The sequence below is a fragment of the Oryzias latipes genome, chromosome 2 (genome assembly GCF_053564925.1).
Source record: "Oryzias latipes strain Hd-rR chromosome 2, Olatipes_Hd-rR_3.1".
Lineage (NCBI taxonomy): Eukaryota > Metazoa > Chordata > Actinopteri > Beloniformes > Adrianichthyidae > Oryzias > Oryzias latipes.
In genome coordinates, this window is record NC_136238.1 from 23,985,155 (window position 1) to 24,000,895 (window position 15,741).

Below are 15,741 nucleotides of genomic sequence, written 5' to 3' on the forward strand. Positions count from 1 at the left end.
GAATAACAGTACTCAAGATGGATCCAGCAGAAGAAATGCACCCTGATGTAAGGCCCAAGAGACATATTAGACGTCCCCTCAGACTTCAAGATTATGAAGTAGATTATGTGGGATATCAGCCAAGAGATCTACCACAGTGGAGCTCACCACCGCCACTGAGGACTCTCGCCCCCCTGCAAGAGGACCCAGCCCAGATGAGTTTCTTCCAACCACCTCAAGCTCCCTCAGGAAGCTTCATGGAGAATGCTGCTCACTCCGAGACGCCTCAGCTAGCCCCAAGCTGCTTCCAGAGGAGAAATATGGGATGGGAAACGCTGTCTGCACCCACACGCTGGTACCAGGCTGGACCACACCACGGCCCCCACTTCTCTGCAGAGATCAGAGCTATTCAAGAGGAGAATGCCAAGCTGCTTCAGTCACAACAGTGGATCCAGTCGGGCTTAAAAGACCTTCATGAAGCTCGAAGCGAGATCAAAGAGCTAATCAATGTCGCTCGGACACTGAAATCAGAAATTGCTCAGTCCCACAGTCCAGCTCAACATCTCAGAGTTGAAGTTCCCCAGATCTCCTTTCCTAAGCTAGAACCTTAGGAGGAGAGTGATTGGCCTGATCCTCCCCCCTGGCCTGAACCTGAAGAAGACCTGCAGCAGGATATGAAACAACTAAAGATTGAAGGGGCAAGTAACCAAGCATATTACTCTTCTAGAGACTCTGATAATTCCCCCCAGTGGCCTCCTCCTCCTCCACCACATATACCACTGGCTGCAGCCTCTGTAAATACAAAGCAGTCATTCTTTAAGCCAACTCAGCCCCCATCTCCAGTTACGAGGGCAGCACCACGCATTCAGCCTGCTAAACCCCACATGCCACCTGCAGTACCTGAACAGCTCTATTGAGATCCTCAACCTACCATTCCTAAGTTCACAAATCCAGACCCCAGTGAGTTTGCCAGGCTCCGCATAGCCCTAGAGAACCTGCTTCCTGCTAACACCACCGAACTGTTCAGATACCAAGTATTAGTAGACCACCTTAAGCTGGAAGAAGCCAGGCTTATAGCAGATGCTTATCTGAACTCTCCAACCCCCTACACCGACACACTGGCAGCTCTCCATGATAAGTTTGGCCAACCCCATCAACTTGCCCTCAGAAAGATAGCCAGTGTTCTCGATGCACCGGAAGTGAAGCGTGGAGATATCGCTGCATTTCAGAAGTTTGCCCTCCAAATACAGTCTCTGGTGGGGCTGCTGCAAACCTTGGGCCCTGAAGGTGAAGTTGAACTGGACTGTGGATCACACGTTGCACGTCTCCTCAGCAAGCTTCCACCTGAACAGCGTGCTGATTTCCGCAGACACCAGTTTAAGCAGGCAGGAACCAGCCACACCTTAATTGACCTGTCAGAGTGGTTACGCTATGAGTCCTGGTGTCAAGGGTTTGACAACCAAACCACTCCAAAGACTTCCAGAGACAGGCCGAGCATGAAGAACGAGACTCGTACAGCCAAATAAAGTGTGATGGTCCTCCATGGCGCTGGTGAGTCAAAACCAATCTTGTCATCTAAAGCTGGTTACATGAAAGAGAAGATTAAGAGTAAAGTGTACTGCGCCTATTGTGACAGCAATGAACATTATCTCAGTCAGTGTGGTGAAGTTGCCAAACTCTCCAAAGAGCAGCTAAAAGACTGGATTCAAGTCAATAGGCGTTGCTGGCGTTGTGCACGAACCCACCTTGCTGCTCAGTGCACATTAAAGAAACCTTGCAGCTTGTGCAATGGAACGCATCTCCTGCCCATTCATGAGATTAATGCAAAGACTGAAAGAGTTTCTCATGAAGTAGCCAAGCAAGAAAGCTGCTTAACCAGCTCTGCCTCCAACACCCTCTACTTAGATCGACCAGGAGCAGGAAGCCGAGTCATGCTGAAGGTGGTTCCCATCCTCATCCATTATGGTGGACGGACTCTGAGCGCATTCGCAATTCTGGATGATGGGTCTGAAAGGTCCATGCTGCTACCATCAGCAGCCAAAGCTCTGGGCATTAAGTGGACACCTGAAGATCTTCCTCTCCGCACAGTCAGACAGGATATTCAGGTCCTGCATGGATATGCTGTGACCTTTCACATCTCCTCAGTGGCTCGGCCTCACACCAGCTACAAGATTGAGGGTGCCTTTACAGCTAACCGTCTCAGCCTAGCCCAGCACACCTATCCCATTGAACGCCTGCAGAAGAAGTTCAGCCACCTACGTGGTCTTCCTATTCCTGCTCTTAGAGATGCAGAACCGTTCCTCCTTATCGGTTCTGACCAGCCTCACCTCATCACACCAATTGAGCCAGTCAGACTCGGTCCCCCCGGCAGCCCAGCAGCAGTTCACACAAGACTAGGGTGGACCCTCCAAGGCCCAGTTCACCTGACGGGGCGGCCTACCATTGCAGTGCAGTGCCTGTTTACCTCATCCCCACCAAAGTTTGAAGAGCTTTACAAGCATGTGGAGAGGCTCTGGCAAATGCCGTGCCGTACCGACCTGAAAAGGAAGTTGTTCGTTCCAAACAGGACCAACAGGCTGTGGTCATGCTCGAAACCAAGACAATCCGCACAGAGGTGAACGGCATCAACAGATATGCCACCCCATTACTGCGCCACCCAGACATGCCACTGCTAGCTGCATCAAGGGACTCTTCTTGGCTCTGCTGCGCAGCACGGAGAGACGCCTTCTGAGGAACCCAGAACAAGCTGAGGTGTACAAGAAAGAAATAAAGAAGCTCATAGATGCAGGTGCTGTGAAGGAAGTCCCTCAAGAAACCTTTGACCAAGAGGAGTGGTACATTCCCCATCATCTCGTTACCCACAATGGGAAATCCCGGCTGGTTTTCAACTGCTCTCATGAGTACCATGGACAGTCCCTGAATCAGTTCCTCCTACCGGGCCCCACCCTCGGGGCTTCATTGCTTGGAGTCCTGTTAAGATTCCGAGAGCACCCCATTGCAGTTAGTGGTGACATCAAAGGGATGTTCCACCAGGTCCGCCTCCTTCCTGGCGATCGCCCCCTCCTCAAGTTCCTGTGGCGGGACCTACGAGTGGATGAACCTCCGAGAGTTTTTGAGTGGCAGGTCCTTCCCTTTGGAACAACATGCAGCCCCTGCTGCGCCACTTATGCTCTTCAACGCCTCGTCGCAGATCAGAGCCATCCCATTGAGGACCTGAAGTTTTCAGTGGAAAACTGCTTCTACGTTGATAACTGCTTACAGAGTCTGGACTCATCAGAGGAAGCCAAGTCCCTCGTGGATCGTCTAAGAGCCCTCCTAGCATCAGCAGGCTTTGACTTACGCCAGTGGGCCTGCAACGATGCAAGTGTACTCAGTCACTTACCTCAAGATGCCAGATCTGAGAGCCTGGAGCTGTGGCTCGCACAAGATAAGTCAGATCCACAAGAATCTACCCTTGGCCTCAGTTGGAACTGGGAGACAGACACCCTGGGCTACAAACATAGGTTCGTGACCTATGAGAAACCAACTCTCAGGAACATCTACAAAGTCCTAGCATCACAGTATGATCCCTTAGGTTATCTGTTGCCCTACTCCACCCGCGCAAAGCTCATCATTCGGCAGTTATGGGACAAGAAACGTGGTTGGGACGACTCCAACCTGCCCTCAGAACTACTTCAAGCCTGGACCAATTGGGAGGCAGAGCTTCGGTTTCTACCTCTGCTGTCTCTCCCACGGCCTTATGTGCCTGTAAGTACCACCTCAGGAGAAACCACGCACCAAGTCCACATTTTTGCTGATGCCTCTGAGCAAGCCTACGGAGCAGTGGCCTACCTGCGAACTCAAGACAGCAACGGTGAGGTACACCTGTCCTTCATTCTTGCACGATCACGAGTGGCTCCTAAGCGCGTCCAGTCGATTCCCCGTCTGGAACTCTGCGCTGCCCTCACAGCGGCCCAACTAGCTCATGTCCTGGAGAAAGAACTCACCCTGACAGTGAATCAGATGGTGTTATGGTCCGACTCCACAACAGTTTTAACCTGGCTGCAATCACAATCCTGTCGCTATAAGGTCTTTGTCGGAGGAAGAGTAGCCGAGATCCAAGAGCTCACAAAGAATGGTACCTGGCGCTATGTGGATTCAGTCAACAATCCGGCGGATGACCTGACCAGAGGAAAACCCCTGAGAGCCCTCAAAGAGCCTAATAGGTGGTCACAAGGACCTCCTTTTCTTCTCCAAGACCCAGACACCTGGCCAGAGAGACCTAGCACGGAGCCACAGGAAGACTCTACAGAGCTTCGGAAAACTGCCTTCTGTGGTTTAGCAGTTACTTTACCAAGCAGTAAAAGTGCTACTGTTTACAAGACCTGGCAGGAGTGCATCGAGGCTAAAGTCCATGCCCTCCATGCATCGAGCCCTTCAGATTCTCCTCCGATCGCCGAAGAGTATCGCCAAGCGGAGAAACTTGTCATACAGCAGGCACAACAAGAGTCTTTCCCAGAGGACTGCAAACTGTTAGCAGCAGGAAAGTCAGTCTCATCTAGCAGCCGCTTACTTACCCTCTCTCCTGAGCTGGACCAGTCAACGGGCCTAATAAGAGTAGGTGGTCGGCTGCGTCGGTTAGAGGGCCTTAGTGACTTAACGTTGCACCCGATTGTCCTAGATCCGACACATCCAGTTACGCTGCTGCTGATTAAAAGGTACGACCAAGACCTCCACCATCCAGGTCCAGAGCGGGTCTTTGCGGAGTTGCGGAGATCATTCTGGATATTACGTGGCAGGGAGGCCATCCGCAAATACCAACACACCTGTGTGGAATGCCGGCGCTGGAGGGCCAGACCAGCCATCCCTAAAATGGCAGACCTGCCAGCTGCTCGCCTAAGAATATTCAAGCCAGCTTTTTACTCCACTGGTGTAGATTGTTTCGGTCCAATGCTGGTTAAAGTGGCTAGACGCCATGAAAAGCGTTGGGGAATAATCTTCAAGTGTCTGACAACCAGAGCAGTGCACCTGGATCTCCTGAGAAGCATGGACGTGGACGCCTACCTCATGGCCCTAAGAAGATTCATCGCCAGACGTGGGACACCAGCGGAGATTTGGTCTGATCGGGGGACCAACTTCAAAGGTGGAGAACGTGAACTCAAGGAGGCCTTTACAAGCATGGAACCCTCCCCTACAGCAACATCTTGCTCAGCAGAAAATTAGGTTTCACTTCAACCCACCAGCAGCTCCACACTTTGGTGGTGTGTGGGAGCGGGAAATTTGTTGTGTGAAGATGGCCCTATACACATCTGTTGGAGCCCAACCAGTCTACGAGGAAGTGCTTCTCACTGTGCTCTTGGAGGTGGAGATGATCCTTAACTCTAAACCTCTGGGCTACGTCTCTGCGGACGTGGCAGACATTGACCCTGTGACACCTAACAGTCTCCTGATGGGGCGGCCTGACGGATCGCTGCCTCAGGTGGTCTTATCCAGACACTGAGATCCTGAGTCGGAGACATTGGCGGCACTCACAGGTGCTCGCTGACCACTTTTGGGCAAGATTCCTTCGGGAATACCTCCCCACCTTGCAGACCAGGAAGAAATGGCATTCAGCCACCCCAGAACTCTACATGGGTGCAGTGATCATGTTAGTTGATCCTCAGCTGCCCCGAGCTTCCTGGCCCATAGGAAGAGTTGTTAAGATTCATCGGAGTGATGATGGACACATCCGGTCGGCTGATGTTGAGATAAATGGACATGTGTACACCCGACCAGTTGCTCGTTTAGTTATGTTACCTGCATTGCCATCTGGAGAAGATTAGTTTGAGTTTGCACTTTATGTTTATTTGAAGCAAATGTGCCTTGCACATTTGGGGGCGGCTGTTGTGAAGGCTCAGCCCATTGTTGATGACATCACAGGAAGTGATGCCGAGTTCCTTTTCTTCTGTGGTTTTCTGGATTTGTTGAGCTAGTTCCTGTTTCCATGTGCTCTGGGCCAGCAGCAGAGAGAGAGACTTAAGTTGGAAAACAAAAACCTTGTCTAACACCACAGTTCATTCCATTTGCTGTATTTCAATATTAAGTAACTGAGAAAACGTAAGTGTTTGAATCCTTTGTTTTATATGCTTCGCTCGTTTTATTCGTGCAGTTATTCGCGGCCGCTAGGTGTCACTGTTGTAACTGTTTCTATGAGGTTTAAAGCAAATCTGCTTATATTTTGCCTATTCTGGAGGTGGCCAATTTACCTATCATTTTGCTTATTTGGTGTTTATTTCATAATGACATACTGAGTCAGTTTCCTTGTTTTATGTAATTTATTTATTTACAGCAGGGCTATTTGTGTTATTTATTTAGTGATGAGAGGATTTTTGTTGTTTACAGACTAAATTGGAATATTCAGCAAAGGAATAAATGCAGAACGTCTGACAAGTGGAGTCACCTCTCCTTTTTCCTCTTCCCTGTGTCCTGACGACACCCCATCTTGTTTACGGTTAAACTCCTAACCCGAATCATATGGAAGCGATTCTGTAGCATAATTAAAAAGCAAAGTCAAAACCAGAAATGCTTTTTCATTTTCAAAATGAAGCTGCATTTTTTGACTCAAAAATAAAATGAAAAAGCAATCCATCAAAATGCTTTTTCATTTCCTTCCTCAACACAGCTTTTTCTGTCACTTAATTAAAATTAAAATTAAAATAGTATTTGACATTTCATTTTCAAGACGTTCTCTGGTAAATGTGTAGCATAATTCATTTAGAAATGTCTAATTTGACATTTAAAATGGATTAACAGAAATACTTTTTCACTTTCAAAATGAAGCTGCATTTTTTGACTCAAAATTAAAAAGAAAAAGCAATACTTCAAAATGCTTTTTCATTTCCTTCCTCAACACAGCTTATTCTGTCACTTAATTAAAATGATAATGAAAGATCCAGGTTTGAGCAGGCCAGGTCCAGCGGTTTGTGAACAGGACCCGGTTTTAGGTGATCTTAATGTGAAAATTGCAGTGGAGTGTTCTTTTAGTGCCCTCGCGAATCAGAAGATGTGAATCGCAAGTCAACTTCAGCGTCGTCTGACCGCACGGATTTAAAAACATATGATGGAGCAGAGCAGGCCCTTAAATATAATCATAACTGTAATAAAAGCACATGAAGATAGTCTCCTGCAGCTTCGCGCTGAGTGAGTGTTTTTGGTCCACCAGCAACGTTTAGCATGGAGAAATCTGCTATCTGTGATGGGGCTCCAGCTGTCATCGAACAGCAAATTCAGCGCGAAGCTGCAGATAAATTTGTAAATATGTGGGAATGACATCAGTCTTTTGTTCTGGACACCTCTGGAAACACAAATTCATATGATGGTTTCTCAGATCGCAGCAGCATTTCCGCCTTCAGCGATCATCGGGAGCTTCGCGCTCCGCTATGCGAAGGCAGCTGGCGGTCCGAAGAACAAAGCTTGTCCGCGGTGCGTCAGGAGGAGGACCGCAGAAGGCGGACATGCAGCTACTTAGTCCTGAGAAGCTGTGGAAACTCATCAGAAGTTCACAACCAACTCAAAGCCGTTTTCTCTGCCGCTAACACAGTCTGCTCTTGGTGCGTGTGTGTGCGTCAGTCAGCAGCCGGACACACAGAGAGAGCAGTGACGTCATCGCCCCGCCTCCCCTCTGCTAATGCTTTTTCGAATTGAATATTGCGACAAGGTGCGCAGGGTGGATGTGAAAATGCAAATGCAATCCCCTCTTTGCATTTTTGTTTTAATTATGACACAGAATAAGCAGTTTTAAGTATAAAATGAAAAAGCATTTTGAAATATTGCTTTTTCATTTTAATTTTGAGGCATTTGATGCAGCTTCATTTTGAAAATTAAAAAGCATTTCTATTAATCCATTTTAAATGTCAAATTAGGCATTTCTAAATGAATTATGTTACACATTTACCATGGACCTTTTTGAAAATGAAATGTCAAATACTATTTTCATTATCATTTTAATTAAGTGACAGAATAAGCTGTGTTGAGGAAGGAAATGAAAAAGCATTTTGAAGTTTTTTTTTTTCTTTTTAATTTTGAGTCAAAAAATGCAGCTTCATTTTGTAAGTGAAAAAGTATTTCTGTTAATCCATTTTAAATGTCAAATTAGACATTTCTAAATGAATTATGCTACACATTTACCAGAGAACGTCTTGAAAATGAAATGTCAAATACCATTTTCATTTTAATTTTAATTAAGTGACAGAAAAAGCTGTGTTGAGGCAGGAAATGAAAAAGCATTTTGATGGATTGCTTTTTCATTTTATTTTTGAGTCAAAAAATGCAGCTTCATTTTGAAAATGAAAAAGCATTTCTGGTTTTGACTTTGCTTTTTAATTATGCTACAGAATCGCTTCCATAGAATCAGCAATACAGTCCTCCATCCTCACAGTCCTCCCCAACAGATGGCATCTTCCGTTCTGGACCTGACGTTTAGCACACCACAGCTGGATTCCAGAGCGCTTTATCAAAGCGCCTTAAGCCCGTTTGGACTCTGGCGTTTCACGTGCTGGATGAATAGTGGCGTTTGGAGGAAGTGCGGCTGCGCAGTCCGTCCCTGAACACCGTCACTGCCTGGACCTCTTTCTGGGTCCTAGTGCCCTAAAGGTTACAGCTCCTGGTTATCCCTTGTGCTGTCCTATTTTTTTTAAACTTTATTGTTCAACACAAATAGAACAAATATGTATGACATGAACAATAGTCATGACAACACTTGTGCTATCCTATGTGTGACAGACAGGGCTGTGCAGTGACGTGCGTTCAGGTGAGGCAAGTGAGGCAGAGCCTCACCTGTCATAATCGTGATAAAATAGAAAAGGGTAAATTAGGTAAATATGATTTTCAACGGATCTGTGTTAAATATACGTTAAAATATAAGCTTGGTTCTTCCCACTCCTTTTCAAGCACTAAATCAAACTCTACTTATACTTCAGTAAATGATCACAGTATTTAATTAAGCAAATGTGATTTAAGTGACAGTTTTGTTTTGTTTTCTGTCTTTTTAATTTATGCATTTCATCATTTCTGTAATGAGTTTGATAAATATGTGTAATTTCCTTATTGCTTTGACTACAATGCTTGAAATAAAAAAATAAAATAAAAATCAAATACAGTAAACCCTTGTTTTTCGCGGGGGTTACGTTCCAGAAAGAACCCGTGATAGGCAAAATCCGTGAAGTAGAAACCTCTATTTTTTTTTAACAATTATTATACAATTAAATTCTCTATTATACATTAAAAAGAAAGAACAAACCATTTTACAGGCTCAAGCATTTGTTTCACAAATCAAAGTACTTTAAAAACGTTTTTTTTTCAACAAATAACTTCTGTACTGTACTGTCAAATACTAATTTGAATCATCGATGTAAACAGAAGGCTTCAAATCGCGGAGATTAGCCCCGCCCACCGCGACCCAAGAGTAATTGAATTAAACGGGAGAAAATTTAAAATGATTATGAAAAAAATACAAAGTACAAACGGACAAATAGTGGCTCAGGTGTATTTCAATGCTCTTCAGTCTGAGAAGCTGCAGTGTTTTCTCCTTCTCAAGCCCGCGGTGCAGCTGTGTGTGTTTGTTCGGAAGAAGAACATAGAGATTGACAGTTGGTGTTGCTCTTTTTCTATGGGTTTTAGAGAAACTTGAAATTGCAAGATGATTTGCATGTACGTAATTTGGAAAGCTGATTTACGTACGTGTACATATTAAACTGCAACATTATTGACGCACAGGTAGAGAAGAAGCGGAGTGACTTTTTTAGCCAATCAGAATGCAGAACACAATGCACGATGCAAATCCGTGAAGTAGCGAAACCGTGAAAAGTAAACCGCGTTATAGCAAGGGATCACTGTATACATTTTCAGTCAACTCAACACATTGTCCAAGGTTTCTGGGATTAAAATCACTGAATTTGAGTGTGATCACAGACGGAGCTGAATCTCCGGGTGGGGCTCGGGACCACTGTGCCTCACTTCTGACGGTAGGGCTCAATGTTAACACAGACGTGCTGTGGAAGCACTGCTATAGGCCTGCAGAAACGGCTTCGGGTGAGGCATGCCTCACCAGCAGGGGGTAGACGTGAGCTGACAGCAGCTGTGTAGCTACACTGGTGCCGTAGAAAGACAGGGGACGAGAAACTCATAAAATAAAGGGAAATAGGGAAGACTTTTTCAACAGATCACAGAGTTATTTGTATAGAAGGATTGGCAGACAGATGCAAAAGGTGAGGAAAAATATGTTTTTAAATGTTTGCTTTTTTAAATAACATGGGATTAAAAGTAGATAAAAATGTAAGTAAAATCATTCATTTTATGTTTATGATAATTTTCACAGACAATATTTGATAACTTGTTAAAGCTCCAGAATTTGAAGTTGGAACAATACCAGAAATAGTTACTGAGGGTCAAATGTGTGCTGAACACATCTTTATTCTTAAAGTACATGTGAATAATTTTTACGCAAAGAGAGTGTTCTATCCATCTATAAAAGAAGTATTCTCTGTAGGACAAATATGATTTTGTATATTTTATAAGATGTTAGCTGTTGTTGGATTAATGGTGAAATATTTAGTTCTTTCATTGTAAATCTGACTCCAGAGGATTCAGTGCCTTACCAGTTATCAACCTCACTGCACGTCACTGGGGCTGTGGGTGGTAGTTTGTCCCTTATGGTGTACCATAGATTAACATTCATGGCCCGCACCTGTCTGTTGAGCTGTGATTGGCCCATGAGGCTGATAAATAGAAGTTGTCGGAATTCCAAGTTCCAAGTCAGCGTCCAGGAAACATGCTTTGTTGGTTCTGAAGCGGCATGAATGCAGACTTAGGCCGCCTTTACACTGCAGGTCTTGATGCTCATATCCGATTTTCTGACTATATCCGATTTTTTTGACGACCCGCTTACATCATCTTTTGAAAGTGACCCGTATCTGATTTTTGCATTTACACTATACAATGCTGAAACTATCAAACGTAGACGTTCTGAGGACTACGTAGCATCATTTCCGCCCTCCGCGGACCTCCTTCAGACTTTTGTGATTGCGGTTGTCATGGAGGCAACGCAGCGACGGAAGGGGGCGTTGCCTTGGGCGCTCCTGAGGGGATGATCAGGGGAGGCAAAGAAGGAGGGTTGCTCGGCTCTCTCTGAGTTTTGAATGAGGAAGTGTTTGCAGACGTTTTGCTGTACTAACAGTTTGATCCAAGCTTTGAACCTTTCCTGCGCGATGACTTCTCTTTTCCGACCGTAGTCAGAAACACACGGGAGATTTCCTCGGGGATCACTTTTCCGTTCTGAACCCTCAGCCTCCAGAGTGGGTTAAGAAAAACTCCAAAACTTTTGGGCGAGACACCTTATCACCTTATTTTTAATATACGGTTCTCCGACAGTCCCCCGCTCCGCGTTCACACCCCCGCGCTCACAGGAGAGAGGGGGGCTCTCTCCTTACACACACACACACACGCATGCACGCGTGCGCGCGCTCACACACACACACGGTTCCCATCATCCACGCCCCCCAAAGAAATTAACGGCTTCTGGCCTTTTCCATGGCAACAGTGTCCCGCTTCATTAGTTACCGTTTGCGTCCCGACCGGGACGGGACGGGACCGGACATAACAGCGGTTTCCAACTACGGTCTGAAGCCTGAGGCTGAAAGGTAACACACTGACAGCAAAATCAGCGCACAAAAAGCACATTGATAAGTCATGTGATCTCAGTTGGTGGTGTCCTGAATTGACGTCACTGACGTACGACTCACATTTACTGGGGAATATCCTATTTGTCTGCTTACATGGCACACGCAAATGCACGTATCCGATTTGTTTCCGATTTATTTCCACATATGAGAGAGGCCTGTATCCGATCTGAGAAAAACGGAATCCATGCGCTTCTGTCCTGCTTACACATTCACCGATCATATCCGATCTGTGCCACGTTAGAGGAAAAAATCGGAATTGGGTCACTTGAACCGTGCAGTCTAAAGGCGGCCTTAGATTGGTTTGTTTCCTTTGATTCTTCAGTTTGATTCAAGCTGTAAATGTTGTCAGCATAAAGCAAGTTTGGACTAAACTAAAGCAGAAAGTGGCTTTGAAGATGGTCAGGAGAACTTCTTTGAAGAGGAGGACTTCTCCAAACAACCACAACCTTAGAGGAAGTTTTCTGAGCATTCATAGAATGCTTTTCCAATGACTCATCATTTTCCACAAGAAGCTAATGAGTTTTTCCAAATGCATGCTGAATATTCTTAGTTCTAGCTTGGAAAGCACTTTGTGGGATTTCCCTGGAAAACCTGCTTTATCAATCATTTTGGTCTCTTTTTCTTCTTCTACGTTCCAGCTTGGTGAGTGTGCAGGTCGCCATGGCAACCACTGTCCAGGTCAAAGGGAGGACCACGGCCATCCAGTCTCCAGGCTTTTGGATTTGATAAACATTTGTTTCCCACATTTTAAAAGTTGAATTCAACACGGGACATATAGTGGATTGTAAGAATAGGAACAAAAACAGCAACAACAAAATAATCCTCCTCCCCGTTACATTATAAAAAAGCTCTGCGTAGAGCTAGAAGCCATTACTATTCAACCTTAATATCTGAGAATGGAAATAATCCAAGATTTCTTTTTAGCACTATAGCTAAATTAACTCGCAGTCAAGATCATTAGAACCACATGTTCCTGTTTCTCTCAGCTCTGATGATTTTCTTATATTATCAACAGTAAAATCTCAAATATTAGACATAAGTTAAATCAATTTATTCCTACTATCAGCCCAGAACAGGCTGAAGCGGTAGAAGTGGAGGCATCCATAGAAACCTCTGTAACATTAGACTGCTTCACTGCTGTGGATCAAGCGGAAATAACATCAATTATTACGTCCTCTAAATCCTCAACGTGTCTGTTAGACCCAATTCCCACTAGAAATTTAAAAGAAACTTTGCCCCTAATTAATGATCCCATATTAACAATGATAAATACCTCTCTGGAAACGGGTTACGTGCCACAGTCTTTTAAATATGCAGTTGTTAAACCTCTTCTGAAAAAGCCCAGTTTGGATCCTAGCATCTTGGCCAACTATAGACCAATATCAAACCTGCCCTTTATTTCTAAAATCCCAGAAAGAGTTGTAGTTAAGCAGCTTTACTGCCACCTACAGGACAACAGCCACTTTAAAGACTTTCAGTCGGGGTTTAGACCTCACCCAAGTACGGAAACTGCACTAGTTAGAGTCTCTAATGACTTGTTATTGGCCTCAGAAAAGGGACAAGGATCTGCTCTCCAGTGATTTAAATCCTATCTGTCCGATAGGTATCAGTTCGTTAATGTAAATGGCCATTCCTCTCATTGCACTTGAGGTTAACTACGGTGTCCCACAGGTAGGCCTGGGCGATAAATCGATCAAAGGAATTCATTCAAATTTTTTGTTACGGGCGATTTCAAAAATAACTAAATCGAGTTTTTATGTGGCACATTTTTGACTCCCAATCGACACACGAAGCAGCTAGCGACAGCATGGCTACCGGTGACAGTCGGAAGTTTGTTCCCAAGAAAGGAATAAAATCATGTGTTGTTTGGAACTGGTCTGGGTTTACTGCCACAGACGTGGAGGAAGAGACCCCCCCCCCACGCTGCCTAAAGCCCATCGGAGTCAAATGCTCTCACGCGCGCTCGCGTGGCACGCGCTCAGTCCTCTTAAACACGCACGCCCCTGACAAAGAAACACATACTCATTCTACAACGCCTGTATAGTTAGTTCATTAGTTAGATAGTTAGTTGTTACTGTTATTTGTTAATAAAGAATACTGTGTTGTAATTATTACTTGTACCGATATATTCATTTGCGACGCGGCCGCCGTAGGATTTTGTTTTCGGAGGAGGCGGCCGCGAGGGGGAGGGGGGGGGGGGTTGACCATGACTCCTGCTGCTTCATCATTTTCTCCGTGGAGAAGACGGGGTTTATTAATTTAATTAAAACCTTAGAGCCCAGATATGAGCTGTATTGTTAATCCTTTAGAAAATGTCTACTGTCAAGGTGAATGTTTGTCTCATTTTAGTCTAGACTACAAAGTGTGACTCAAAACACAGCTGGGACTTTAAGTAAGGAAGTAACCTTTTTATTTTGGACAAGTGAAAACAAGTTTAGAATAACGAAATCAGACAAAAACAAGACAAAAGTTATATAAAACAAGACAAAATTATTTAAACACAAGTCCAAAAAGGGAGTAAGAAGAAAAATCTTATACTTAACTCTGATTCCAAGAGCGTGTTCATTTCTTTATCATTCATACCAGAAATGGGTGTTACATTTGTCTTGGGTTTGATTAAATAAAAGCATCATTTGCTTTAAGTTGTCTGCCGTTTGTACTTATTGCTTTCCTTAAGTAGGGTGGGGGGGTGGGGGGAATCGGGAAAAAATCGGAAATCGAGTCTTCCATATTGCCCAGCTCTACCCGCAGGGCTCAGTTTTAGGACCCACTCTGTTTATGCTCTATATGCTACCCCTAGAAAACATAATCAGGAAACACAGCATTAATTTTCATTGTTATGCAGACAATTATTAGTTGTATTTATCCATGAAACCTGACCAGAATGACAATTTAGAGAAACTGAACGCCTGCATCAGAGACATCAAGACCTGGATGACAATTAATTACCTCCTATTGAACCCAGAAAAAACTGAGGTCATTATACTAGGTCCTAAAAACCTCAGAGATGCTCTGTCTGCTCAGATAGTCTCCCTGGATGGCATAAGTATTGCCCCCAATTCCACAGTTAGAAACCTTGGGGTTTTACTTGACCAGGATTTATCATTTAAGGCTCACATATCTCAGGCGTGCAGAACTGCCTTTTTTTACCTGCGGAATATTGCTAAGATCAGAAATATACTTTCTAAGAGTGATGCTGAAAAATCATCCATGAATTTGTTAAGTCGAGGCTGGATTACTGTAATTTTTTGTTAGCAGCGTGTCCTAAGTTCCAGGGATGCCAGTTTGGCTTAGTCAGTTTGTTAGTTTAATTTAGTATTTTCCTATTAAATTCTATGTATTCATGATCCTTTTGATTTTATGTTGAACTTTTTTAATTACTGATATGAAGCCCATCAAGACAACTGTTTTTGTGAATTTGGTCTATACAAATAAATTGAATTGAATTGAAGCTGACTTAACTAAAAAAAAAAGATTTATCTTAACTGAAGCAAATAATTAAGTCAAATCAAAGTAAAAAAGTTTCTCTTTCCAACATCCATATGTGGTCTTATCACCCTCTCAGGGTGGAAAAAGTATTATCTGAGCTTCTTCATCCACTAAATCAGTGGTTCCCAAACTGGGGAGCGCGCCCCCCGTATTGCAGGGGGGGCGCGGTGGAGTCTAGAAACAAAGGATTTGTATGTTTGTGTCAGTGTGGGGGGGCCTCAAAAATATTTTAATCTTCAGAAAGGGGGGCCATGCAGAAAAAGTTTGGGAACCACTGCACTAAATCATCTTCAAATGGACACGTCATGCTGCTTCACCTCTCTGAAAACAAACTAACCTTCAACTAAACCTGCTCCAGACCAGGTTATATTCAGAGCATGAGTTGCCATGGCAACTTGACATACCCTGAAACATACCTCCATTTCTGGAACTACCTTGATGGGTGTTCACCATGGTGTTCATCATTTATTTTGTGTCTGTTTAGCCCAGTGGGTTAAACCAGGGGGGTATTCCAGAAAGCAGGTAATGCTAGTCACCACGTTAAGTTTGAGGCTAAGGAAGCGGATAACCTCAGCTT

The 15,741-nt window shown here is 44.5% G+C and overlaps 2 protein-coding genes across 2 annotated transcripts in view; one reads left to right on the top strand and one right to left on the bottom strand.

Moving 5' to 3' along the window:
- The window catches only part of LOC110016657 (uncharacterized), a 310,438-nt gene that overhangs the window by 52,605 nt on the left and 242,092 nt on the right, over positions 1 to 15,741 (bottom strand). The gene's annotated exons all lie outside the window — the stretch shown is intronic.
- Positions 39 to 6,388, top strand: LOC144987052 (uncharacterized). The gene is made up of 2 exons (XM_078935943.1): positions 39 to 6,054; positions 6,340 to 6,388. The coding sequence occupies exon 1, from the start codon at positions 3,001 to 3,003 to the stop codon at positions 5,179 to 5,181; it is 2,181 nt and encodes a 726-aa protein (XP_078792069.1). The 5' UTR covers positions 39 to 3,000; the 3' UTR covers positions 5,182 to 6,054; positions 6,340 to 6,388.

Coding starts and splice junctions, on each gene's coding strand:
- LOC144987052 (XM_078935943.1), top strand. CDS start 3,001: ATGTTCCACCAGGTCCGCCTCCTTCCTGGCGATCGCCCCCTCCTCAAG.